The sequence below is a fragment of the Carassius auratus genome, unplaced genomic scaffold (assembly GCF_003368295.1).
Source record: "Carassius auratus strain Wakin unplaced genomic scaffold, ASM336829v1 scaf_tig00014913, whole genome shotgun sequence".
Taxonomy (NCBI): domain Eukaryota; kingdom Metazoa; phylum Chordata; class Actinopteri; order Cypriniformes; family Cyprinidae; genus Carassius; species Carassius auratus.
The window spans coordinates 1-22,698 of NW_020524529.1; the positions used below are offsets into that span (position 1 = coordinate 1).

Genomic DNA, 22,698 nt, shown 5'->3' on the forward strand with positions numbered 1-22,698 from the left:
ATCTGCTAAATGCAGGAATTTTAAAGCCTGATGACTAAATGATCCAGCAATGATCCAAAGAGCATCTTGTGTTTACTGGATTGAAAACACCTGTCTTACTAAGGACTTCACTTGATCAGTTTATTTGATTTTTGAGAACCCAACGGATAACTTGCACCACATTTAAGTGTCAAGTTGAAAATAGTTCTTAGCTTTTACAAACCCATTTTAGGAATTCTGTGTTCTGTTCCATTCAGCTGCACCCTGTTTCCAAAGAGAGCCTTGAGGGATGTACTGTAGTTGCCACTGACTGAAAGTTAGTGTTCACAGAATTGACGCAAATTGTTGTCTGACAATCAGACAACAAAGGTGCACCGTGAGGCCCCTTTTTGGCACATCTTTGTGTAGTTGTTAAAAGATTTTGCTAGTTTTTATGATTAAGCATGACACGTTCAAGTGCTAGGGTACTCATGCCCATTCTCAGTATGTAATATATGACATTATAGAGGAAATATTTTTCGCATGTCCTCTCTCTGTCATTCCCTCAGGGTGCGCAGCAGTCCTCTGAAGCAGTCTCCAGGGTATCAGGTGGAGCTGGTGGTACAGCTGGTGTGGGTCAGTGGAGAGCCACCCCAGCAGATCAGCAGCTTGGCCATCAACTCCAGCTATGGCTTGTGAGTTACTTGAATATTTGAAGACTTGTTTTAAATTTTTTGTCAGGTGGCTCGGAACATGCAGCAGACTGTCAGGAGTGTTTATGAAAGCACAATATTTGCTTAGTTCTTTAGTTATATTAAAATATTTTACAATATTAACATACATTTTAATACATATATCAATATTTTCAATAAATAGCAACACCTATTTTGGTTTGTTCCTCACACAAAATTATTGTAAGGCTTAATAAAACTTGGCATACACAATCCTTCAAAGTTGGGGTCTGTATTTTGTAACGTTTTGAAGAAAGTTACAAATGCTTACCATCTGTGCATTTATTTGATCGAAAATACAGTTAATATTACAGTATTATACAGTAATACAATACATTATTATTATTATTTTTTTATAAATTGCTTACTCCAATCTTCATTGTCACATGATTCTTCAGAAATCATTCTAATATGCTGATTTGGCATTATTAAGGTATTACCATACCAGTATAAACCATTTTTTCCCCCTCAGAATTCAAAATAGGAAGTAATATAGAATAAAGTGGATAGAATAAAATGTCTTTACTGTAACTTTTGAATATGTGTACAAATGATAAATCATTGTGTGCATAAATTATATTAATTTGATCTAATAATCACTATACCAGCACTAAACCAGCATAAACCAAAAATCCTTCGAATTTGTTGACAAAGCACTCGCTGTCTTTTGTGTTTGTGTGTAACATAGGGTGGTGTTTGGCAATAGCAATGGCCTGGCAGTAGTGGATTACTTACAGAAGACTGTTCTGTTGAATCTGGGAACTGTGGAATTGTACGGCTCTAATGATCCGTATCAGAGACAACTGCGATCTCCCCGCAAGAGCCGACAGCCCTTCTGGAGGTCTGATATGCACACAAACATATTTTTCATCTATAATAGACACAGCACATATATATGAACGCAGTGAGCCTTTTTTTAACAGCACATCATTGGCAGGACATGCAGCTGTGCAACGAGGGGATACAACAGTGTGTCCCCTCCTGGTGGATGGCACAATTGCAGCTAAACACATGCTAGTAAGGAAGAGATGATTGCTGGGACTTGGCAATGGGATTGGTTGTTAGATTATCTGGTGTGTATGTGCGGGGGGTAATGAGTGATATTTAGCGGGGGGCTGGGATCTGTCGGATATGCGCACAGGGAGAGTGCTGATCAGAGCAGCTGGGTTCAGCTCCTGTCTGCCCATCTGCCTCTCAACTCCAAGATCAGAGCAAAGGCTACACACTGCACCTCACACTAATGTGTATAGGCAGTTGTACTGTCTAAAATACATCTTAGACTACTTTTACACAAGGTAGCGGATACTAGCACACTTTACACGTTTTCTATAGTGTGACGATCATGTTTCTCTTCTTCTCAACAGGGCTTTGTGACATTAACGAGGGCTCAGCCACCTCAGAGGATCGCTGCAAATCCCCCACCTCAGGTAAAACACCCCTCGGAGCATGATACAATCCATACTGCCTCCTGCCACCATCATACTGATTAGTCCTGACACTGGAGTCTGCTGAAACACAGATGATATGAGCTCCACAGGGGGGCATTTTAGCATTTCAACCGATTCCTCTGCACAGGACTACAGGGATAGTTCACCTAAAAATGAAAATGATGTCATTATTTACTCATTGTCATGTTGTTTGAAACCAGCATTGACTAGATTTCTTCTTGGAAAAGAACTACAACCCTACACTGCTGGTCAAAGGTTTGGGGTCAGTGAGAATTAATTTTTTTTTTTCAGCAATGATGCACTCAATTTATCAGAAGTGACAGTTACATTGTTACAGACGATTTCTATTTTCCGCTGACAATAATAAGAAATGTTACTTAAGCATCAAATAGGCATATTAGATTTATTTTTAAAGGGTCATGTGATGTTGAAGACTGAAGTAATGGCTGCTGAAAATTCAGCTTTTCCATCTCAGTAATTGCATTTTTAAATTGTAAAATATAAAACAGTTATTTTAAAACGTAAACAAAAATATTTCAAAAAATTATCGGGAAACTGTTCTATTTTTTTTTAATCAAATAAATACAGCCAAGTGGAGACTTCTTTAAAAATATTTGAAATATTTTTAAATAATAAAACGGACCCTTAAACCTTTTGAACAGTGTATGTCAGGTTTTCTGAAGCCTTTACAGTAGTTTTGTGTGGGGCTCAAATCAACATTGAAATTATTTACTGAAAATCTTGACATCCCTTCATGAGTTTTCATTAACTTAATTGATCCATTTCACAAAACCAGCCTGAATTATGTTTACAACATGAGGGTGAGTACATAATGATTTTTTGAGTGCTTCTTTTAAGATTCATCACTAATTAATCAAAAATCATGTATACACATGTGTGGATTTATTTTGTTATTCTCTCAGTATTAAACAACACTCTGCTGAAAATAGTTGGCAGTGTTAACGGTACACCTTACGTAACATCCTAAAACTTGTGCTTGTGTCTGTGGAGGAGAACAAAAGTTCACAAAGGTCACAGATGACTGATGAAGGCTGGCAGTGTGATGAATGGTAATGGTGACTGACATCATGACAGCTTGCTCGCGCCTGATGGGAGAATAGTGGTGAAACATCTGGGCTAGAAGCAAGTCATAGGTTCAAACCCCTGAAGGGGTGATTCATGACCTGAGGAGCAGCACCATTGTTCCCTTCAGCAAAACGGTCTCTGTTTCAAAGCATCTGCTAAAGTAAACATCCACAGCAATCATAAAGACCACACTGGATGAATTGTGAGGAAGTGGTGTCTGAAATTATATGTGCAAATGAGTCAAAAACGTAGCAGCTGCTTAGACTCTGAGCAAGACTCAGTTGTTTCTGTGGGCGAAAAGGACACATTAAATCTAAATTTACTAGACAACCAAAGCTTGTAAATGCACTGTAAAGCACAGCACTCTTAGTTGAGAGTTCCTTTAGACTGTGGTTAATAAGGTATTGATTGCTTTCAGATACTGTCACTGAATTGTGTAACCAAATAATTAATCCCAGATGTGTCACATAAAGGTTTTACTTTTATGTTTTAGATTCATGTTATGCAAATAACACTTTCCCAGGGATGCTTTTTTTTTTCCTCCAGATTCTTAACCTTTGCTATAATATCACGTCTTCCTCTGGGGCGGGAAAAAAGAACATTATTTAGCCATCATTATTCAAATTTGCATTGTTTTTGTGGATAGAATGCAAATATAAAATGCTAAAATATTCAAGGTTAAAACACAGATAGGACAAGGTAATCTTAAAGCATTTGCATTCTCTTTCTTTAGTTCATTTAGCGCAGCTGAAGGTGGCTTGATAAGCTGCATACAACCAAAAAATAACTCCTTCTAGAAAGAGCGTGACATTCACACTCGGAGAGCGGGGCAGATCTCAAAATAGAGATAAGATTTGCTCCGAAAGGTCAGAGCAGAATGAGAATGTATTTCCAGTTGGAGCACAGACCTCTGCAGCCGTTCTCTCAGCAAGTGGTTTGATCAAATATTGACTGAAGGTCGCTGTAATTATTGTGCAAATACACTAGCGGTAACACCACGACATGGGCAGATACAGAACAAATGATTGCAACTGCCACAGAAAGCCAAACCAAACGCACAACAAACAAAACAACCCGGGTCGATACATAATCTTTCACGTTGCGCTGTATGTTGCTCGCAAAAAACCTAAATATCTCTAACTGCTCATATGCTTTACTTCCTCCCAAAAAGTCTTTATGTCAAACCATCAGCAATTCTACAATGGAGGAGGGAGAGGAGGTAAGGTTGGATGACGGCGTAGAAGAGGTTCCACTGGTTTTGTTCAGCCACACTGTCTCTGTCTCTATGTATGAACAAAACAGAGGAAGCAGCTGTTCTCAGAAATAGTTACTTGAATAACCCTGATGGAAATTCCCTCTGCATGCTACGTTCATGTAGCACGCATGTGACATGGTGAAATGTGCTTGTGGTGATTTGCTTGAGGCGTTTCTCTTTGGCCACACTGATGGCTACGTCCTATAATTGTCTGTCTGTAGGAATGAAGGTTTTGGGTTTGTCGTCTTCCTGTACTTCATGTCTCTTTATGTCCGTACATCTCTGCACAGGATTTTGAACAATACACATTTATTTAGATGGATTGCATCCAGCAGTGGTATTCACTTATGTATGCTTTTTTTTTTGTGGAGTTCTATTAGGAAACAGAACATGTAGTTTTAGGTATTTGTCCATTTAGGTTTCTTTAGTTGTTCTTATATAAACTTATATAAAGCTGTGAACCCTGTTTTTGTTTTGTTGCTCTCTTAATGAATTTTTTGTTGTTGTTGTTTTTTTTGACTGCTGAGCTCATTACCACTGAAAAACAAAACAAAACAAGAAACACTTTAAATCACAATTTTGTCCACTTAAAATATCTTAACATCTTTAAAAGGAAATAAATGCATTTAATTGAGAAGCAAAACTTTTCAAGATATATAAAACAAAAATACTATAAACTAAATAGCGCTATCATTAATTTAATTTGTATTCAGTTAATCAACGAACATAAAAATTGTAAAAAAAATCGAATAAAAATATATCTAAAACTGTAACGTACACTGGAAAATAGTAATAAATTACAAACAAAATGTTCTAATTCAGTTTTGTCTCTCAAGTACATTTATCTTGTTTTAAGAATGTTTAGATATTTTTGCTAACAAAACAAGGTCACGTGTTCTCTGCTAGTTTATTTATGAAAGATAACAGATAAGTCAACATACAGTATGCCTAAGCCGCAAGGGTATACATATATTATACAAAATGTACGAACTCATCCATATAAGCCATAATGTCTAGTTTGTATTCTCCTATGTGGTGCATGCTTGTGGCATGGGCTGCTGAGAATGATTGTTTTGTCTGTTCTGATGTTAATTCTTTTCCTTTCAGGGCTTTGTGTGACCAAATTACACCCATTTACATCCCAGTACTGTTTGTCCAGCAGCATGTTTGTCTCCGACTCGCTGAAAAATATTGCAGTGTCTCCTTTGTCCTGTTTGAAGCATTTGTGTCCCTCGGGATGATTAAAAAACCCTTTAGCTATGTTGTCTTGGTGTTTTCTCCAGCACAACCCGTTCAAGAATTGCATGGCTTTTACTGAGGCTTCAATGTGTTTGTAAAGAGAGGTGTTCTCTTTTTTCCAGCAAAGATGTCACGGAAATTAAGCTTGCCTACTGAGCTAAAGCCAGACTTGGGTAAGCCTCGACTTTGTGTTCATGCTACACAGCTTTTGAATGTGGAGTCCATCAGCACATTATCAGAAACTGGAGAGTCCACATGCCCATTAGCTTTGAACATCACATGTCAGTTAGCCCAAGAATATGGTTTCTTCTGAATTCCCGAACTTTCAGAGTTTATACCGAGTTTCTGGGATTGAAATGTGTTATGAAAGAAAAGGTCCATTTGAAGCTGATTTTCTTTTGTATTGATTTGTGGGTCTGACATACATATGGGTCATGATTGGTTTATCAAAAGCAGTGTTTTTGAGCGTTTCATAAATGGTACATGTAAGCATGGGCAAAACCACTGCTTCATTTTCATGTACTCATGGTCCTCTGTCAGTCTTTCTAACTTTATCCTGAATAACACAAGTCAGCATTTGCCAGTTCAGCATTTGCTGGTATATTAATTCAGTATAAGATTCAGTTCGGTCATCACTTTCCAGCACGAGTGTTTTTAAGGGGATTCCCTTAAGGAGTACTTTTCTGGAATTGCACTGATTTGAAATGGAAAACAGAGGAGTAGTTTTATGTAAAGATAATAATAATAAAAAAAGATTGTAAAGATTGTCCCCTCGCATATCAATGCCATATATAAACTTCTAAAGGATATCAGTTATTTGTTTTGAATAAGGAAACTTTAAATGTATACAATTGTTCAAATGTTTGGGATCATTAATTTATTTTCTTTCTAAAAAAAAATGTTTTTCATCAAGGATGCATTTAATTGCATTTAATAATCAAAAATGACATTTATAATGATAGTTTTCACAAAAATATTAAGCAGAACAACTTTCTTCAGCACTGATAATATTAAGAAATATAACCATAATTGGGGTTCAAGCACAAAATTGTTTGTGTAGACGGTACAATTATACAATGACCATGTCTCTTTTAAAATGTAATTATCCTTAAGTGCCTCTTTATGGAAGTATTATACTATATACTATATTAAAACAGGCAAATTTAAAATTGGACAGCAACTCATTGAAGACTGACGTAATAGCTGCTTAAAATTTTGCTTACATCACAAAAATAAAGTAAAGCAAATTTTAAATGATTAAAATAGAAAACATACTTTTTAAATTATAACAGTATTTCACAATATAATTGATTTAGCTGTATTTCTGGAGCCAAGTTGAGCTTAAGACACAAACTTAAATGTGAAAATTTTGAACGATAGCATAGGTTATAAATGAGTAGGATTTGTGACCCTGGACCACAAATCCAGTCTTAAGTCGCTAGGGTATATTTGTAGCAGTAGCCAAAAAACATTTTTTTCTCTATGCTAAAAATCATTAGGATATTAAGTAAAGATCATTTTCCATGAAGATATTTTGTAAATTTCCTACTTTAAATATATTAAAACTTAATTTTTGAATAGTTATATGCATTGCTAAGAACTTTATTTGGACAACTTTAAAGGTGATTTTCTCAGTATTCAAATTTTTTTTTCCCGCACCCTCACAATTCAGATTATCAAATAGTTGTATCTCTGCCAAATATTGTCCTATCCTAACAAACCATACATCAATGGAAAGCTGGTTTTGTGGTCCACAGTCACATATTATGTCATAATAATGGACACTACAATTTCATTCTCTGTCACATTCTTCCATTATTTTTATTTATTTGTTTGTATTTAATTTCTAGACTGTACACACCTTGGATAGGATGACCAGACGTCTAGTTTTTCCCAGAATAGTCCCATTTTCAGACCCCTTATTTTACCCCAGATTTATTTTAAAGATGGTCTTCTAATTTACTTTAGAAGATAGTCTTCTAATTTATTTTAGAAGATGGTCCAATATTCAAATAAATTAGGTTGGGTAAAAGGGTCTAAAATATGTAAGTGTTCCAGGAAAATAGGGCATCTGGTCATTCCAATCTTGGGAATACCATTTATTTCCATCACACTGGAGAGACTGCCTCATTTCCCACATCAAAGGTCATTTTCTCGACACTGAATGATATTGTTTTAACTTGTGCATAAACCATGATCACAAAGTGCATATTTAGATCTTTATTCTGCTCAAGACGAAGAGGCTGAAAGTAATCTGTCAATCTGTTAATCTGTTGGCTGTCATCTCAGAGTGGGGGCTTTACTTTTTTGTGTTTTTCTTTCTACTGTCCTACTCTCTGTATGTCCCCCGCGGGGTTCTATACCCCTAGACAACAGGGACAACTCCTTCAGCCGCTCACGGAGCTCCAGTGTGACCAGTATTGACAAGGAAGCACGAGAGGCCGTCACATCTTTCTATTTCTGTGAGACATACAACCGTAAAGCAGATGGCGGACTTACACCTAGTCTGTGGGTTGGCACGTCCTTGGGCACAGTCCTGGCAATTTCCCTCAACATGCCCCCTGCTGGAGAGCAGAGGCTTCTGCAACCAGTCATTGTCTCCCCTTGTGGTAAGTTAGCACATTAGAGGTTTAAAGGAAAAGTTCATCCATAAATGAAAAATTACTGGAAAAGTAACCCAAGATGTAGAAGAGTTTGTTCCTTCATCTAAACAGGTTTGGAGAAATTTAGCATTACTGTACATTGCTTGCTCACCAATGGATGCTCTGCAGTGAATGGGTGCCGTCAGAATGGGATTCCAGACAGTTTATAAAAACCTCACAGTAATCTACAAGTAATCACACAACTCCAGTCCATCGGTTAATGCCTTATAAAGCAAAAAGCTGTGTGTTTATAATAAATTAACTGTCACTTCAAACACAATCATAATGTAAAAAAAAAGGAAAAAGAAGTCCATCCTCTGTTGTCTTCGCATAACAAAATCAGTTGATTTATTAGTGTACAACTGTTTTCACTTCCTGATCTGTGGATATTTCTCTCCTGATTCAGACAAGCTGACCTTTTCTCTGGAGGAAGAGTTATGGTTTATGGACTCATGTTTTGGCCAGAAGCAAAGGTTTAAAGTGAAAGCACTTTAATTATGGTCTTGTGGATTATTGTGATGGTTTTATCATCTGTTTGAACTCTCATTCTGACGGCAGCCATTCATTGCAGAGGATTCATTGGTGAGAAAGTGATGTAATGCTAAATTTCTCTAAATCTGTTCTAGTGAAGTAACAAAGTCATCTACATCTTGGTTGCATTTTTCTTTGGATCAACTATTCCTTTAATTTGAAGGCTAATTTGTTTGACTCTGACATCTCAACCCTCTCTGTACAGGAACTCTTGTCAGGTTGAAGGGCAGCATTCTCCGCATGGCTTTCCTAGATTCTACAGGGTCTCTCTTCCCTTCTGCTTTTGAGCCATGGTATGAACCCAATGCCCCTGCCAACGGAGAGGAGCGGGACAAGGTCCGTAAGAGACGGCCGGTGTCTGTCTCCCCATCCACATCCCAGGAGCTGAATGAAAACCAATATGCTGTGCTGTGCTCTGAGAAACAGGCCAAAGTCATATCCCTGCCCTCTCAGACCTGCGTATTTAAACACAACATCACCGAAACATCTTTTGTGCTGCGGGCAGATGTGGTACAGATAAACACTGGCATTTGTGTGGCCTGCTTCTGTGCCAATGGACACATCATGACCCTCAGGTGAGAGAAGATGCCCTTAACATAAGCCAGATGAGGGTTGATTTAAATGCATTCATTTAAAATAAATAAAAAAAAAATCACTAGCAACTGTGATGTCATTTTAAAAGTGTATAGAATTGATATGACGTAAACAACAAATACAGTATATTGAATGCTAAAAAAAATCCCAACTCAGTCAACCTTTAAAGCTTTGTTTATCTGCAGACTGCCTGGTTATTGTTTCAGTGATGTGAGGAATTGTTTGTAGCCTGATACTGATATACTGTAACACATGCAGTAAATTTGGAAATAATTCTATTTTTAGTACACAATATTGTCGTCTTGCTCCACTGTTCAGCAAAGTCAGAGCCAGGGGGCCTGTTGCTACTGCAACACAGATCTAATCACTGTATTGCTCTCTGAATCGCTTTGGCTTATAAATCTTCAGAGGACAGAAAGGCAGACAAACATCTGTGTGTTTGTCAGTAGGAAGGTCAAAGTTAACCATCCAACATGAAGACCTTGGGGGCATTACTGCAGATATCATCTACAAATGTCCTTAATGTTTGTTTCCTGTAATTTAAAGGCACATTTTGAAGGACAAAATCAGCACTGCCACAGTCTCAGCATTGCAGCTCTTGAATAATAGAGGAGGTGAGAAATCCCAGAGCTGAAGAAATGTCTCACTGTGTCATGCTGTTTCAGTCTGCCAGGGTTGAGGCCACTGCTGGATGTAAATTACCTACCCCTGACAGATATGCGGATAGCGAGAACGTTTTGCTTCACCAACCTCGGCCAGGCCTTGTACCTGACTTCCCCTACTGAGATCCAGAGGATCACCTACAGCCAGGAGGTCTGCGAGAACTTACAGGTGAGCAAAACTGTTCTTCTAGACTCTTCTGTTGCACAGTATTTATGACATCATTGAAGATGATGATGATGATGACGATTTAACTGTGTTACAGGAGATGCTTGGTGAGCTGTTTACTCCGGTGGAGACGCCTGAAGCTCCTAACAGGGGATTCTTTAAGGGTCTGTTCGGAGGAGGAGCACAGTCTCTAGACAGAGAAGAGCTCTGTGAGTTATTTTTTCATTATCTGCATTTTACCCTTAAATGCCTAAAGTATATCAGCAAGAATGATATAGTAGGAATGTAGAACACGAACAGAAAGATGAACATTTAGATGTGGGGAGTCTGGAGATAGCTGGCACACTTTTTACTTCAGTAAATATATTTTTCAGGGTAGATTAAATTATAAAGTCAGATTCTCAATAGGTACAAATTATTTCCCAGTCACAATAAATGTTGTGTTGAAAATCAAAATATAAAATAATTGGTACGTATGCCAGTGTATTTTATTGCGCATGGTGTTTACTTGTTTACCCAACACCTATTACAAAAATATCATTATATTAAATAGTTTACAGATTATTCAGATATAACATGGTTTGAATAAGGCATTTGAATCCAACATAGAAAATTATGTGTTTGAAACATAATTATGTGTTTGAGATAGAATTTTGACAAAAACCTATTACTAATGTTGTTATTTTTTGAGCTTGAATATAAAATGCTTTTTGTTAATTAAAAAATAAATTGATTTAAAACTTTTAAATAATAAATTAATGCTTATATATTTTAAGATCAGTCAGAGCATGTTTCTTTCAGGTGAAACAGCTCAAACTTAGATTTTAGTCTGGGATTATGTTTAAACCTTGTCTGTTAAACCGGAGGGAATATCTTGTTGTAAATAATTACAATAACTGGATTTAAAATGCGTAGTGTAACAATTAATTGAGATTGTACAGTGCATTTATTAGTTGCATTACAAGGCATAATTAATGCATTAAAACTACTTTTATAATGCATTACACATAAAGGCTTTAAGTAAAGTGTTAACATTTTTTTTATAATATATATATATATTTTTTTTTGTTAATAATTTTTTTTTAAGTAAATTTAATAAATATGACAAAAGGACATAACAAAATACACAAGCACATGACAAAAATATATATATATATATATATATATATATATATATATATATATATATATATATATCATACATAGTCATTTGCTTGTGTATTTTGTCATGCGAATTTGTCATATTTATTAAATTTACTAAAAGAAATTTTTTTAACACTATATATAATGCAAAAATAACACTGGTGACAACTAGTCATCTAGCCTAGCTGTTTCCTCTGCCTCTTTGCCATCTAAAGTTCATCTAAGTTCTGCTCTTAAAAATGGCATCTTCACTATGTTGTCATAAGCCAGAGCTAATTTGTGCTACTCATTTGCAGCATTCTTTCCTCCTCTTCTTTTCACACACTGCTTCTCTATTTGTTTTTCAGTCGGCGAGTCAGGAGCCGGAAAAGCACCACGCAGTCTCGCTCAGCACATTCCAGGTCCTGGGGGTTTAGAAGGCATGAAGGGGGCAGCGTCAGGCATTGTGGGCGATCTCGCTCGAGCTCGGATAGCGCTGGACGAGAGAGGGCAAAAACTGAGCGAGGTGGAAGAGCGGACGGCAGCCATGATGGCCAGCGCTGACACATTCTCCAAGCACGCTCATGAGGTACAGCATTACCACAGCTGACGCCAATAACAGATTAATCACTTCGTAAAAATAGATAAACATTTCATTTAATGTGCATTATAATCATTGTGGCAGTGCAGCTGGTGTCTCTAATTTTGATCGTCTTTTTACTCCCTTTTGCAGATGATGTTAAAGTGTAAGGATAAAAAATGGTACCAGTTCTGATTTCCGCAAAACAGCAGAGCCCAAAGGGACTCAGGAGCTCTTCTACACAGCCTAGTTCATCTGTAATCCTTCTCTCAGTCCCATCTTTATCTCTCCTCTGCTGGACCAGTGGGATCCCTCGCTCTTACCTAGCACAATATTAAATACAGTCTGCTTACAGAACTGTGGCACAGACTGAGAGTGGCCCAAATCTGAGGAGTACCATACCATGATGGCGTCCACTCTTCCGTTTTTGTTTGTTTGTTTAATAACATGGCGGCTGGGCTTTGCATGCCCTGGAATTCCATTTCTTCTCTCAGTCTTTAAATTGTTTTTGTGCTGTTGTTTTTTGCAATCACATCCTGCCTCCCTCATCGGAGAGCAGTAAGTAGTCAAAAAAGACAGACAGACTAAACAAAAAATACAAAAACTAAAACAAAAAACATAAAAAAAGCATATATATATATATATATATATATATATATATATATATATATATATATATATATATATATATATATATATATATATATAATACTATATAAATCTCTGTAAAAATGCCATATTCGCTATTGACTGTCAAGGAAAACTGAAATACAAAGACACCAGGTGAAGTACGGAAAGAGCTCCGTTCACAGGAAATGATGTCATAACACGGAGGAGTCAAACCTTTCAGAAGAACAGAAAACATCTCCCTTCTCCAAGAAATTACTCAGTATAATTCTGTAATTTGATTATTTATTTATTTTTATTAATTTGGCAAAAAACTAGAAATTATTTTGTTAAATCAACGGTATGTCTTATTAAATATACAATGCTTTTTGGGTGATGTCTGTATGGAATTATTGTGAATATCACTACAATAATGCTTTACATTAAAGTACCATCTAGAGGGTTTATAATAAGTTGACAGGATCCAGAGATTTAAACGACAGATCTATGTGGTAAATGAATGAATTATGAAATAACTATTTATAAACCAACCATAAGTGATTTAAAGATGGTATTTTCATGTGATACATTATACAGATGTTTAAACTTTCTATCAAACTTTGCACAGAAAATATCTGGTCTGGACTGCGTTGTGAAAGAAAGTAGGCAAATTTAAGGTTTAAAGTTATCCATGTTTTTTTTGGGTAGACAGCCATATAGACCTCAACAGCTAGAATATCTGTTGTGATATCAAAAATGACATCACAGTCTTTTCGGCGTTGACTCTGGGACTTGATTTGGTCCATTAGACCAACTTTCTCATTCCTGCATAATGCATACGTAGATTTAATATAGATGCTTTAGTTGAACATGTACAGATTGTACTGTAGTAAATATTTTGGTCCACATTTCATTTGTCAAATAAAAAGCACTTACTGTACTCTTGGAAACGGCTCTTTTCATACCTGGGAATTTGAAGCAGTTTTCCAGCTCTAATCTTAGGGTGGAACGCTTTCACTGACTTGGAAACAATATTCATTGTAGTTCTGAATGTCAGGATAACATGTTTCTATCTGGTTCCACACTGGTGCTTCATATGTGATGCAGTGGCACAGAACGTACTTCAAGATCATCTCCATCTGTGAAAACAACTACAATGAGTGTTAGGTGTACATTCCAAACCAGAAAACTAGAATTTAGCAACATTAAATACAAAAATAAAAATTGTACGGCTAACGTCTTTCTTGTCCCATTTCTCCCTTGAAACCACATTTTAGTGCCATTATATTTATTAGTGGTTTGCAAGAAATGCTGCTATATATGTTGCATTCATCACATGATCCATTGTTGTTCCAGATACTGATGCTCACTTGCCTCTCTGCCCAAAGTTTTTTGCCATTCTGTGAATGAAAGAAGTAGTTCGACAATCTGGGAGCATAAATTGAGCCCAAGACAGTTGCCATATCTTTTCAAACGCCAAAGATTTTCTTTCATTGAGTTCTGTATTCCACTGACTGTGTTCGACAGTTGTTTGTGTCTGGAGTACCACTGCATATTTCACCAGTTTCCGTGTTGAGGACTGTTCTGATGTTTTTGGCGCTGTGCTAGTCTGCCTTTCATGTGTTCGTATGCCGTACTTCAAACAAAGAAAAATAGGGGGAAAAAAGAATTACAAAACAAAACAAAGCCAATCTCTCTCAGACTCTAAATGTTTCTCTGTGTTGGACTCTATATTCTCTGTAGATGTGTTTTCATGCCATGGTGTTATAGTGTTTCTGAAGACCGGGTTTGTTTTTGAATATCTTGCTCGTATGTCATCTCTTCTGATCAACTAACTCAATTATATTTGTACAATGTGTATTTTTCTCTGCAGTACTGTATTTCCCTGAATAGATATCCTTGTCATATTTTTAATCATCGATTATTACTAAATTATTTTTATATATGCTTTGAGGAGGATGTAGTTTGAGCTCGTTGTGCTCCGTTACTTGTCTTCATATCTTTGTTTTCTGTTGTGTGATCTGTTTGTTCATGCTATCACTGACACAACAGGGTGATTTTTGAATTCAACACGAGTGAGTGAGTGAGCTTTTCCTTGAAATTATCACATGCAAGTGTGGTTCATTATAAAAAAATGCCATCCATTTGATTATGTGTGTTGGAAAATACATTTTAGGCCCCGACATGGTTGATACAATTCAAAACCAAAAATTGCTTTTACCAAGATGTTGGCTCATGTACTCATGAGATATTTCCAGGAAATATTTGATGTCCTAGGTTGCTATTTTGTCATTGTCAATCGATAAAGTATCCATTCAGCCGTGTTGAACTGTAATGCTGTAAATGTCAGTAATAAGTGTTCTAACTCCAGCAGAATTTATTGATCACAACTTCAGTTCATTCATGTCTGTTTCAGAGAGGTTTCGGACTCACTCTTAATGTGAACCTGGTTGTTTGCCCTTTCTGATCTTTCATGACTAAGGAGAAAAAAAGTTCTTGTTGCTTTCTTGGCTTAAATTTAATTTATTCATTTTTGTAATGTTTCATGTTGACTTTAAGTGAAGTGTTTTATTTGTCTCAGACAGAACATTCTGAAATATTACACTTTTAACATGCAGAAGAGCCTCGTTCATTTTCTGTCCTGAATATAACGGTTATCAGTGGGTTGCAGTATTTTCTCATTGTAGCCAATTTCTTGTACAGTTTTATGCAAATTTCACATTGGATGTTTATGACTATCTGCTGCCACAAACAATTTAGAATTTCTGTAGATAGAAATGACTGTGCAATGGAAAATAAATGATTTAAAAATCTTTCCTGTGTTGTCTGTCTCATGGTTCTAGTTCTTAAAATTGGTTCTTGATCAGAACAGTTTGTAAAACAGTCCCATTTTATTAAACGTAAAGTGGGAACAAAAGATTTATTTATATTTTATTTGTATTCTTTATAAAGAACTTTAGGAAGAACATAACTATTTGCCAGTGTGTTGGCTGTGATAGGTTGGATGTTGCCTAACCACGCCCACTAAAATGATGTCATGTCTGGCAAATTACATGATTGTCACAATTATATACCCATCTCCTTCTTTGATGACTCCTTCTTATTAATTAAATTATTAATGATTGTTACAGTCTGCTGATTTATAAAGGGATACATAAGGGAACTTATTTGTCCCACTTCTGTTAATCTCACCCTTATTAATCATGGAGGTGTACTATGATCAATATTGATGTATCTCAAAGCACCGAGAAGATATGAAAAAGAAGCTGTTATACTATTAAAGACCACAAGGAGGGGTAGTAAGACAAGGAAAAATGTTGATCAAACGGCAATGAGGCACAACTCTGGATCAGCTGAAGGACTACATAATGAAGGCGTAAAAAAAAACAGGTCTAATTTAAAACAACAAAATGAAAAACTTTTTTTTCAATCACCCCTTAGAGCATAACAATTTCTTAGTTTAAAGGAGCACACAATTATAATAGTATGCATTTTGTATTTGTATGAACATATTGGGGTGAATTCAGGTCGATTGGGACACCTTGACTAGGAGTGTCCTAAACTTAATTTAATATTATGAATATGAATGTTTTCTCCAATTGTCAACTACCATATTAAAACGTGTCAATTTAATATAATTTATATAATATTTATGCTATTGAATTAGCTTAAAATTATACATTTTTAGTTTAGTTTATTAGGCCTAATTTTGTTAAGTGTTTTTTTTTCATGTTTAATAGGTTATTTATATTTAACATTACATTTAAGTTTAGTACTTCTAGTTTTTCAACCTACTGTTCAGCCTATTTCCGTTTGTACAATAAAATTTTTAAAGTTTAACTTTTTCTTCTAATTTTATTTTTAGCATGCAAAATACTAACAATCTTATTATGATGTGAACGTTGACTTTTTTTTTCTCACACAAATATATTTTTTTGCCCAAGTTTAAGGCAGGGGGCACCATTAGACTGTAGCATAAAAGTGAAAAGCGCGTGCAGCAGCGCATCAGATTTAAATGCTCTTCTAGCAGTAGAGAAGAGACACGCGCTCCTGCACAGCACACAGACAGCAGCCTGCCGTTACCTCAACATTTACCTTCCTCTGCTTTGCCGAAAATTAAAAGTCACAAAGTTTCGGATTTTTAAGAAGCGCCATGCCAGGTTTTCATTTACCCCAAACTCTGACAAACTGACAGATTTCACAGCGCGTGCCCAGATTCAAACCGTGTCTGCTAACCAACCGTCGCCTCGCTGAGGAAAACCGATCTTTTTCGCCGCCAACGCGATTACGCTGCTCAGCAAATAGTGGCAAGAAGTCTGAAACCACATGTGCTCGTCTCCAAACCGGAGAGACGCGGTTTCGTTTGTCTTCAGAGAGGAAAAGAGTTGGCTTTAAGCCGTACTGACAGACACAAGGGAAGGGAGGACGGTCTCGTGAGAACGCTGGAGAAGAGCATTGGAAATTCACGCGGTGCGTAATATTCACGTTTCTTCTTGGCACTACTGCGCGAACAGTTGAAATAAACGAGGGGAAAATGTAGTCAGTGTGGATGGTTATCAGTATAGCCACTTTAGACGCTAACCATTACAGGCGAATGGCTCTTTAAACACGGTGAAGGGGGCGGTAGTTGTGGAGGCAATGCCAAGTTGAAGTGTCTCGACATTGTCAGTATTAATAAACGCTAAAGTGCCCAGGACCGTCTGTTTAACATTTATGGGATCGTGGATATTTTAAACATCCACTGCTATTAAAAAGTGGAGAGAAATGCTGAATGAAGATGACACATTGACTGGGATATTCACGTAAACCGCAGGCACACGCGCTGTCAGTCACCTGCTCACAAAGGTAAACGCACCTTTACGCTTAAACACAGTTCAAAATGATGACCAGCGGACCCAGCATCGTCTATGAATGGCTGAAAACCCTTCAGCTGTGTCAGTATGTCGAGGCTTTTGTGGATAACGGGTACGACGACTTGGAAGTTTGCAAACAAATTGGAGACCCGGACTTGGATGCCATCGGTGTGTTCATTCCGCACCACCGCCAGCGGATTCACGATGCCGTGCAAAGGTTAAAAGATCACGATAAGGAGACGGCCACTGGGCTTTATTTCACCCTGGAGCCGATGCCCCCGGTCTCACCTATATTCAGGAGTCGCATGGCAGAGCAATGCGAGCCTAGGCTGCGGGGCTCCAGGTCATGGACTGAGCAGAGCAGTGATAGAGCGGCGCGCAGCATGGGGTACATGGGGGCGTCCAGGAATCTGACGCTGGGGAACCGCAAGGAGCTGGAAGTCTACCCAAAACTGAAGCTGAAGATCATGATCAGGGATAAACTCATTAGGGACGGGATAAACCTTGCCAAGCAGCCATACTCTAATAAGGTGAGTAGCTGTGTTTACCTTTTGTCCCGCGTCGCTATAAACCACGTGGCCTTTCCTTGAATCAGATATTTGGATTGTAAACAGCCTCGGTTAGAAACACAAGCTCAGTATAATTATACAACCTTGGATTTATGTGATTAGAAGGAGAGTGTAACAGTATAGGACCGTGTGGCTTGGATGCAGGGATATGGAGGTTTGATGACTCGAATTTGGCCTTAATCTGGTTTCCAAAATATGATCAATAGCCTACTGACTGGTTTTGGACTCACTCTGCGTTTCTAATGGTTTTCTGGGATCAGTAGGCCAGCTAGAATCGATTGGCCTGTGCAGGAAATGCCCTCACACTGCATAAATCCAACATTCAACATTGGATAATTCAAACCTGACCCTTTTCCTTTTGTGTGTGTGTGTGTGTGTGTTTGAGCACTGAGGCTGGAAGTTCAAGGTGGATACAGAATCAAAGGGAGAAAGAGCTTCAGAGAGGTTGGTTGAATGTTGCGACCCTGTTTTAGATTGAGTATTCGTTACACTTTATAATAGAGATTTAATGTGGGGGATTTGTTGGAGGTATTACTGGGATTTAGATTTACAACAACTTAATGCTTTCCGATGAACCCTGGCCTTTAAAAATAGTTGTTTGAGTGTGCACCACAGTTTCCCCTTTGGAAAAAAGCATATTTCTTGTGATTTTGATAGTTCCCAGCAGCTGGACAGTAAAATGACAATGAATTTCCAGAAAACTGGACAGCATTAGTAGCTGTAATTGTTTGAGGTGTGATTCTTCAACTCTTGATCCACTTATTGGAATGAATTGTTAGAGATGTGCATTGTTTTGAGGACTGTACAGATATGTACTTAGAAGGTAATGTTTGCTTTGGTTCAATATCTTGAATCAGAATTTGATTGGTTCATGAATGTTGATGACATCAGTTATTATGAGGTCACAGAATTCATGGACATCCTGATTAGATTATCCTTAAGACTAGACAGTAATAACTGACATCATATGGATATTTGAAGTCAGAACAGGTTAGATCTTACTTCCTTAAAGGGGTTTATTCACCCAAAAATGTAATGTCTGTCATTCACTTCTCACTCACATGTCGTACCAAGTCTGTATGGCTTTCTTTTTTCTGTGGAACTAAAAGAAGATATTTTGACTATTGTGGAGGACCAAAGAACATTGGACCCCATTGACTTGCCATTGTATGGACAAAAAAAACTGAGACTGTTTTCAGTGTCTTTGTTTCTCAGAAGAAAGGAGTATTTAATGGTGTTTTATTTTTGGGAATTTATGATGCCCATTGTTTTCATTTAATGAAATGATCATTGATCTCTTCATAAATTGATCAGAAGTCCTCCGCAACTTTAAATTAGTCCACATTGTTCAGTCTCATGTAGCCAGAACTTCAGACTGACGGCAGAAGGTCTGGGAACCAAAGAGGCAATATGACTGACAGGTAAAACAACCAGTCATGTTTTACTTTGTGTTGTGTCATGTTTAGGGGCGTGAAAATGTACCCACAATAACAAACTAGTGTGTAAAACTCTTGGATGTGTTTTGAGGAGTCTATTCTGTAAAATGTACATATTTCTCATTAGGGTTGGTCGATATATCTAACATATGATCATGCACATCTAGTCAGTAAATCTGGTTCAGTGATAACCGCTAAATCGCCATCACCTGCTTTCAAATGAAGCGGCATTTAACAGACCGAGCCATAGATCACTGACGAGCTTCGCATTCTTATTGCGTATTCATCAAAGGCTCTATTAAATGCCGCTCCATTTGAAAGCAGGTGATGATGCAGGCGACTCCTGTGACCTGTCCCTGAACCCTCAGGCGCGCTAGCGCGCCCACTCGCAAAGCAGACAGCCACGCCTCTACTACTGCGGACGTTTTTTTCCACTTTATTTTTTAATTTGAATATTAATTTTCACCTTTTGAATTTTTTATTTTTATTTTAATTTTTTACTATACGAATACATATTCTAATTTAGAATATTCGTTGACAGCCCTAAGAAGCCATCTGCTCTGCTCTTTAATAGCTCTCATGAATGTTACACAACGATCAACCTGCACAGTGCAAATAGCCAAAACCTGGATATTTTAAGCAATATTAAAATTCTGGCTGGGACGTGTCCCGTATGAACAGCGCATATGGTCACCCTAAGTACAATTTGAGCAATCAGATGGCGACTTCGATACTCCTGAAGTGTAATCAATTTTGTCTGCCATATGCATCAGAAGTTCAGAGTCAGACAACTTTTCAACATTCAGCATTGTTCACACCAGTTTGCATTGCTTTTTATGGTTTGCATGTTGCCATCTAGTGGTAAGGCAAGCTGACTATCCCATACATGGATCTCTCAATTTTCACTTTTGTTGAAGTGGTGTAGTTTTAGGTTTGGAGAAAGTTTTTAAAGGAACCGACCAAAATTGTCCTTATTCATTGGTGATGTTTCCCTCCAGAGAGCTGTTACTTTAACAACATCATTGTGCTTGTTTGGGTTCACTGTAGATTGTCTTCTAATTTTAGAAAGATTCTGATCCTCACAAGTTAACCCAAGTATTTAAAAGGCTCATTTGATTCAGTCTGTTCAGAAAGTTCCTTCTATTTGTCTCTTTACTTTGAAATAAGCTCACAGCATATGGTCCCTCAGGCACTCAATGAACGTATGCTTGAACAGCACAGTTCTTGTGATTTAATAAATTCATTGTTGATTTATGAGACAACAATATATTACGGTGTTAAATTAGGGAAGTAATTGTAATGTTTTTAGTTCCCATCTGATTGAGTTGAAAAGCATGTAGTGATGATGTTTTATGTCAAAGCTTCATTGCTGTGGTAGATCTGTATACTGCTCCTGAGAGGTTTCAGTAGGCTAAATAAACTTAAACAGTGATCTATTTGTGTTACTCTTAAGATGGATTTTGCCATAGGGTGGAACACACATGTCTGATTATTGGCTTGATGGCTTTTCAAGTTCATATCAACCTCATAAGTGCTTAGCTACTCAGGGCTCCAAACTGCGACTAAAACGGTCGCATTTGTGACCATAAATATTAAAATGCGAGTGAAGTTTTTGCTGAGGTCGCCACTGGCGACTAGGCCTATGTATTTACATGTTATCTCTTAAAAGATTGTAATGTAATTCCATTTTCATTTCCATGTAATTCCTTTTCCTGATTGTTTTGCATTCACATCTTTTGTTATGTTCGCGCATTGAGAGAATGAGCATTGAAGTTTTAGTGGGGAAAAGAGTTAAAACCGTCCTGATCTGCCGCGCAGCAGCGCTGACACACACCTGGTAAACGCGCGTGAGAGAGAAATGGAGACTTGAAGAGAAAGTGCAGAAAAACAGCGTCTATTTCGTTCATAACTTGAACAAACTACAACAGGTAAAGCTGCCATCTGTGTGGATATTGGCAATATCGTTAACATTTCTCGTTTATAATCATAAGGTTTCTTCTTAACAAGATCTTAGTCCGTGCTGTGTTCTGTTAATGCATGAACTTCATTTTTTGAAGTGCACTTGCCGTCCAGTAATTGCAAAAAGCTTTGTTACTTTTTAATTTACAAAGTATCAGCTTTAAAAGTATTCCAAATTCATAACAAAATTCAAACAATAAATACAGTTTTGGTACTCTTTAAGGGGCCGTTCACATATTGCGCCTAAAAACGCGTGGAAAACCGCTTTCTGATTTTTTTTTTCCAAAAGCCTTTTTGCTCTTGCGCTCCTGAGGCGTCTGCCGTTGCTAAGCAACCATGACCTGCTCTCTCCATGAAGACGCGTCAATTTCAGCAAAGAATAAATGGACCTTTCGGTGTCCATAAGCTCATCAGTCAGCTAGAAAAATAACTATAAAAAGGAGCATTTTGCTATGTTTATGAGCTATTGAATTTTTATATTTTTACTTAACCTGTTGTCTACATGATTCAACTCCTCCTATTAAATTTAATTTTACTAATTAAGAAAAACAGACTGAAAGTTTGAAAGACATACACTCTTAAAAATAAAGGAGCTTAAAAGGTTCTTCACAGAACAATTTTGGTTCCACAAAGAACCATTCAGTCAAAGGCACTTTGAAGAACAATCTCTTTCTGACCTTTTCATAATCTGTTATTGTCTTCAAATGTTAAAGGTTCTTTATGAAACCATTTAGACAGGAAAAAAAGGTTCTTCTATGGTATCATGAAGCACCTTTATTTTTAAGAGAGTATGACAACATTTACAGGATGCATTGAGGAGGACCCCAAACTATACTCAGGGGCCAAGTGATGCTTATGGTCCATGATATTGTTACAGATTTTGTGTAATAAACAACGCATGACTATATATTTCAAGTTGGAAAAGACATTTAGCTCCCACTTTAAGTGAACCTTCATTCCCAGGTCATCTACAAGATGGATTAAAATGCTGATAAAGTCAAGAAAAGATGAGACATAAACACGTCAGTATGATTAAAAAGTTAAAATGTAAATTAAATTTAAATAAAGCACATAAAACATGTTTATTCTGTGGCACCTAAAAAATCATTTGGCACCTAAGTTTTTTTCTTATAGGAGCCAATGGCTCCTTACTCTATTTTTTTGTTTGGAGCCCTGCTACTGTATATGGTCATCATTAAGCGGATTGTGGGAAACGGTTGTAGATATTCTGAAATGCATGTTGTAGTGCAAAGGATTTACT

The 22,698-nt window shown here is 37.1% G+C and overlaps 1 protein-coding gene and 1 pseudogene across 1 annotated transcript; both read left to right on the plus strand.

Annotated features, from left to right (window-relative positions):
* Positions 1 to 527: 527 nt before the first annotated feature.
* Positions 528 to 12,646, plus strand: LOC113074499 (syntaxin-binding protein 5-like; annotated as a pseudogene).
* Positions 12,647 to 16,646: 4,000 nt separating this feature from the next.
* Positions 16,647 to 18,075, plus strand: LOC113074500 (sterile alpha motif domain-containing protein 5-like). Its single transcript, XM_026247337.1, has one exon. The coding sequence runs from the start codon at positions 17,500 to 17,502 to the stop codon at positions 18,061 to 18,063; it is 564 nt and encodes a 187-aa protein (XP_026103122.1). The 5' UTR covers positions 16,647 to 17,499; the 3' UTR covers positions 18,064 to 18,075.
* The last annotated feature ends 4,623 nt before the right edge of the window (positions 18,076 to 22,698 follow it).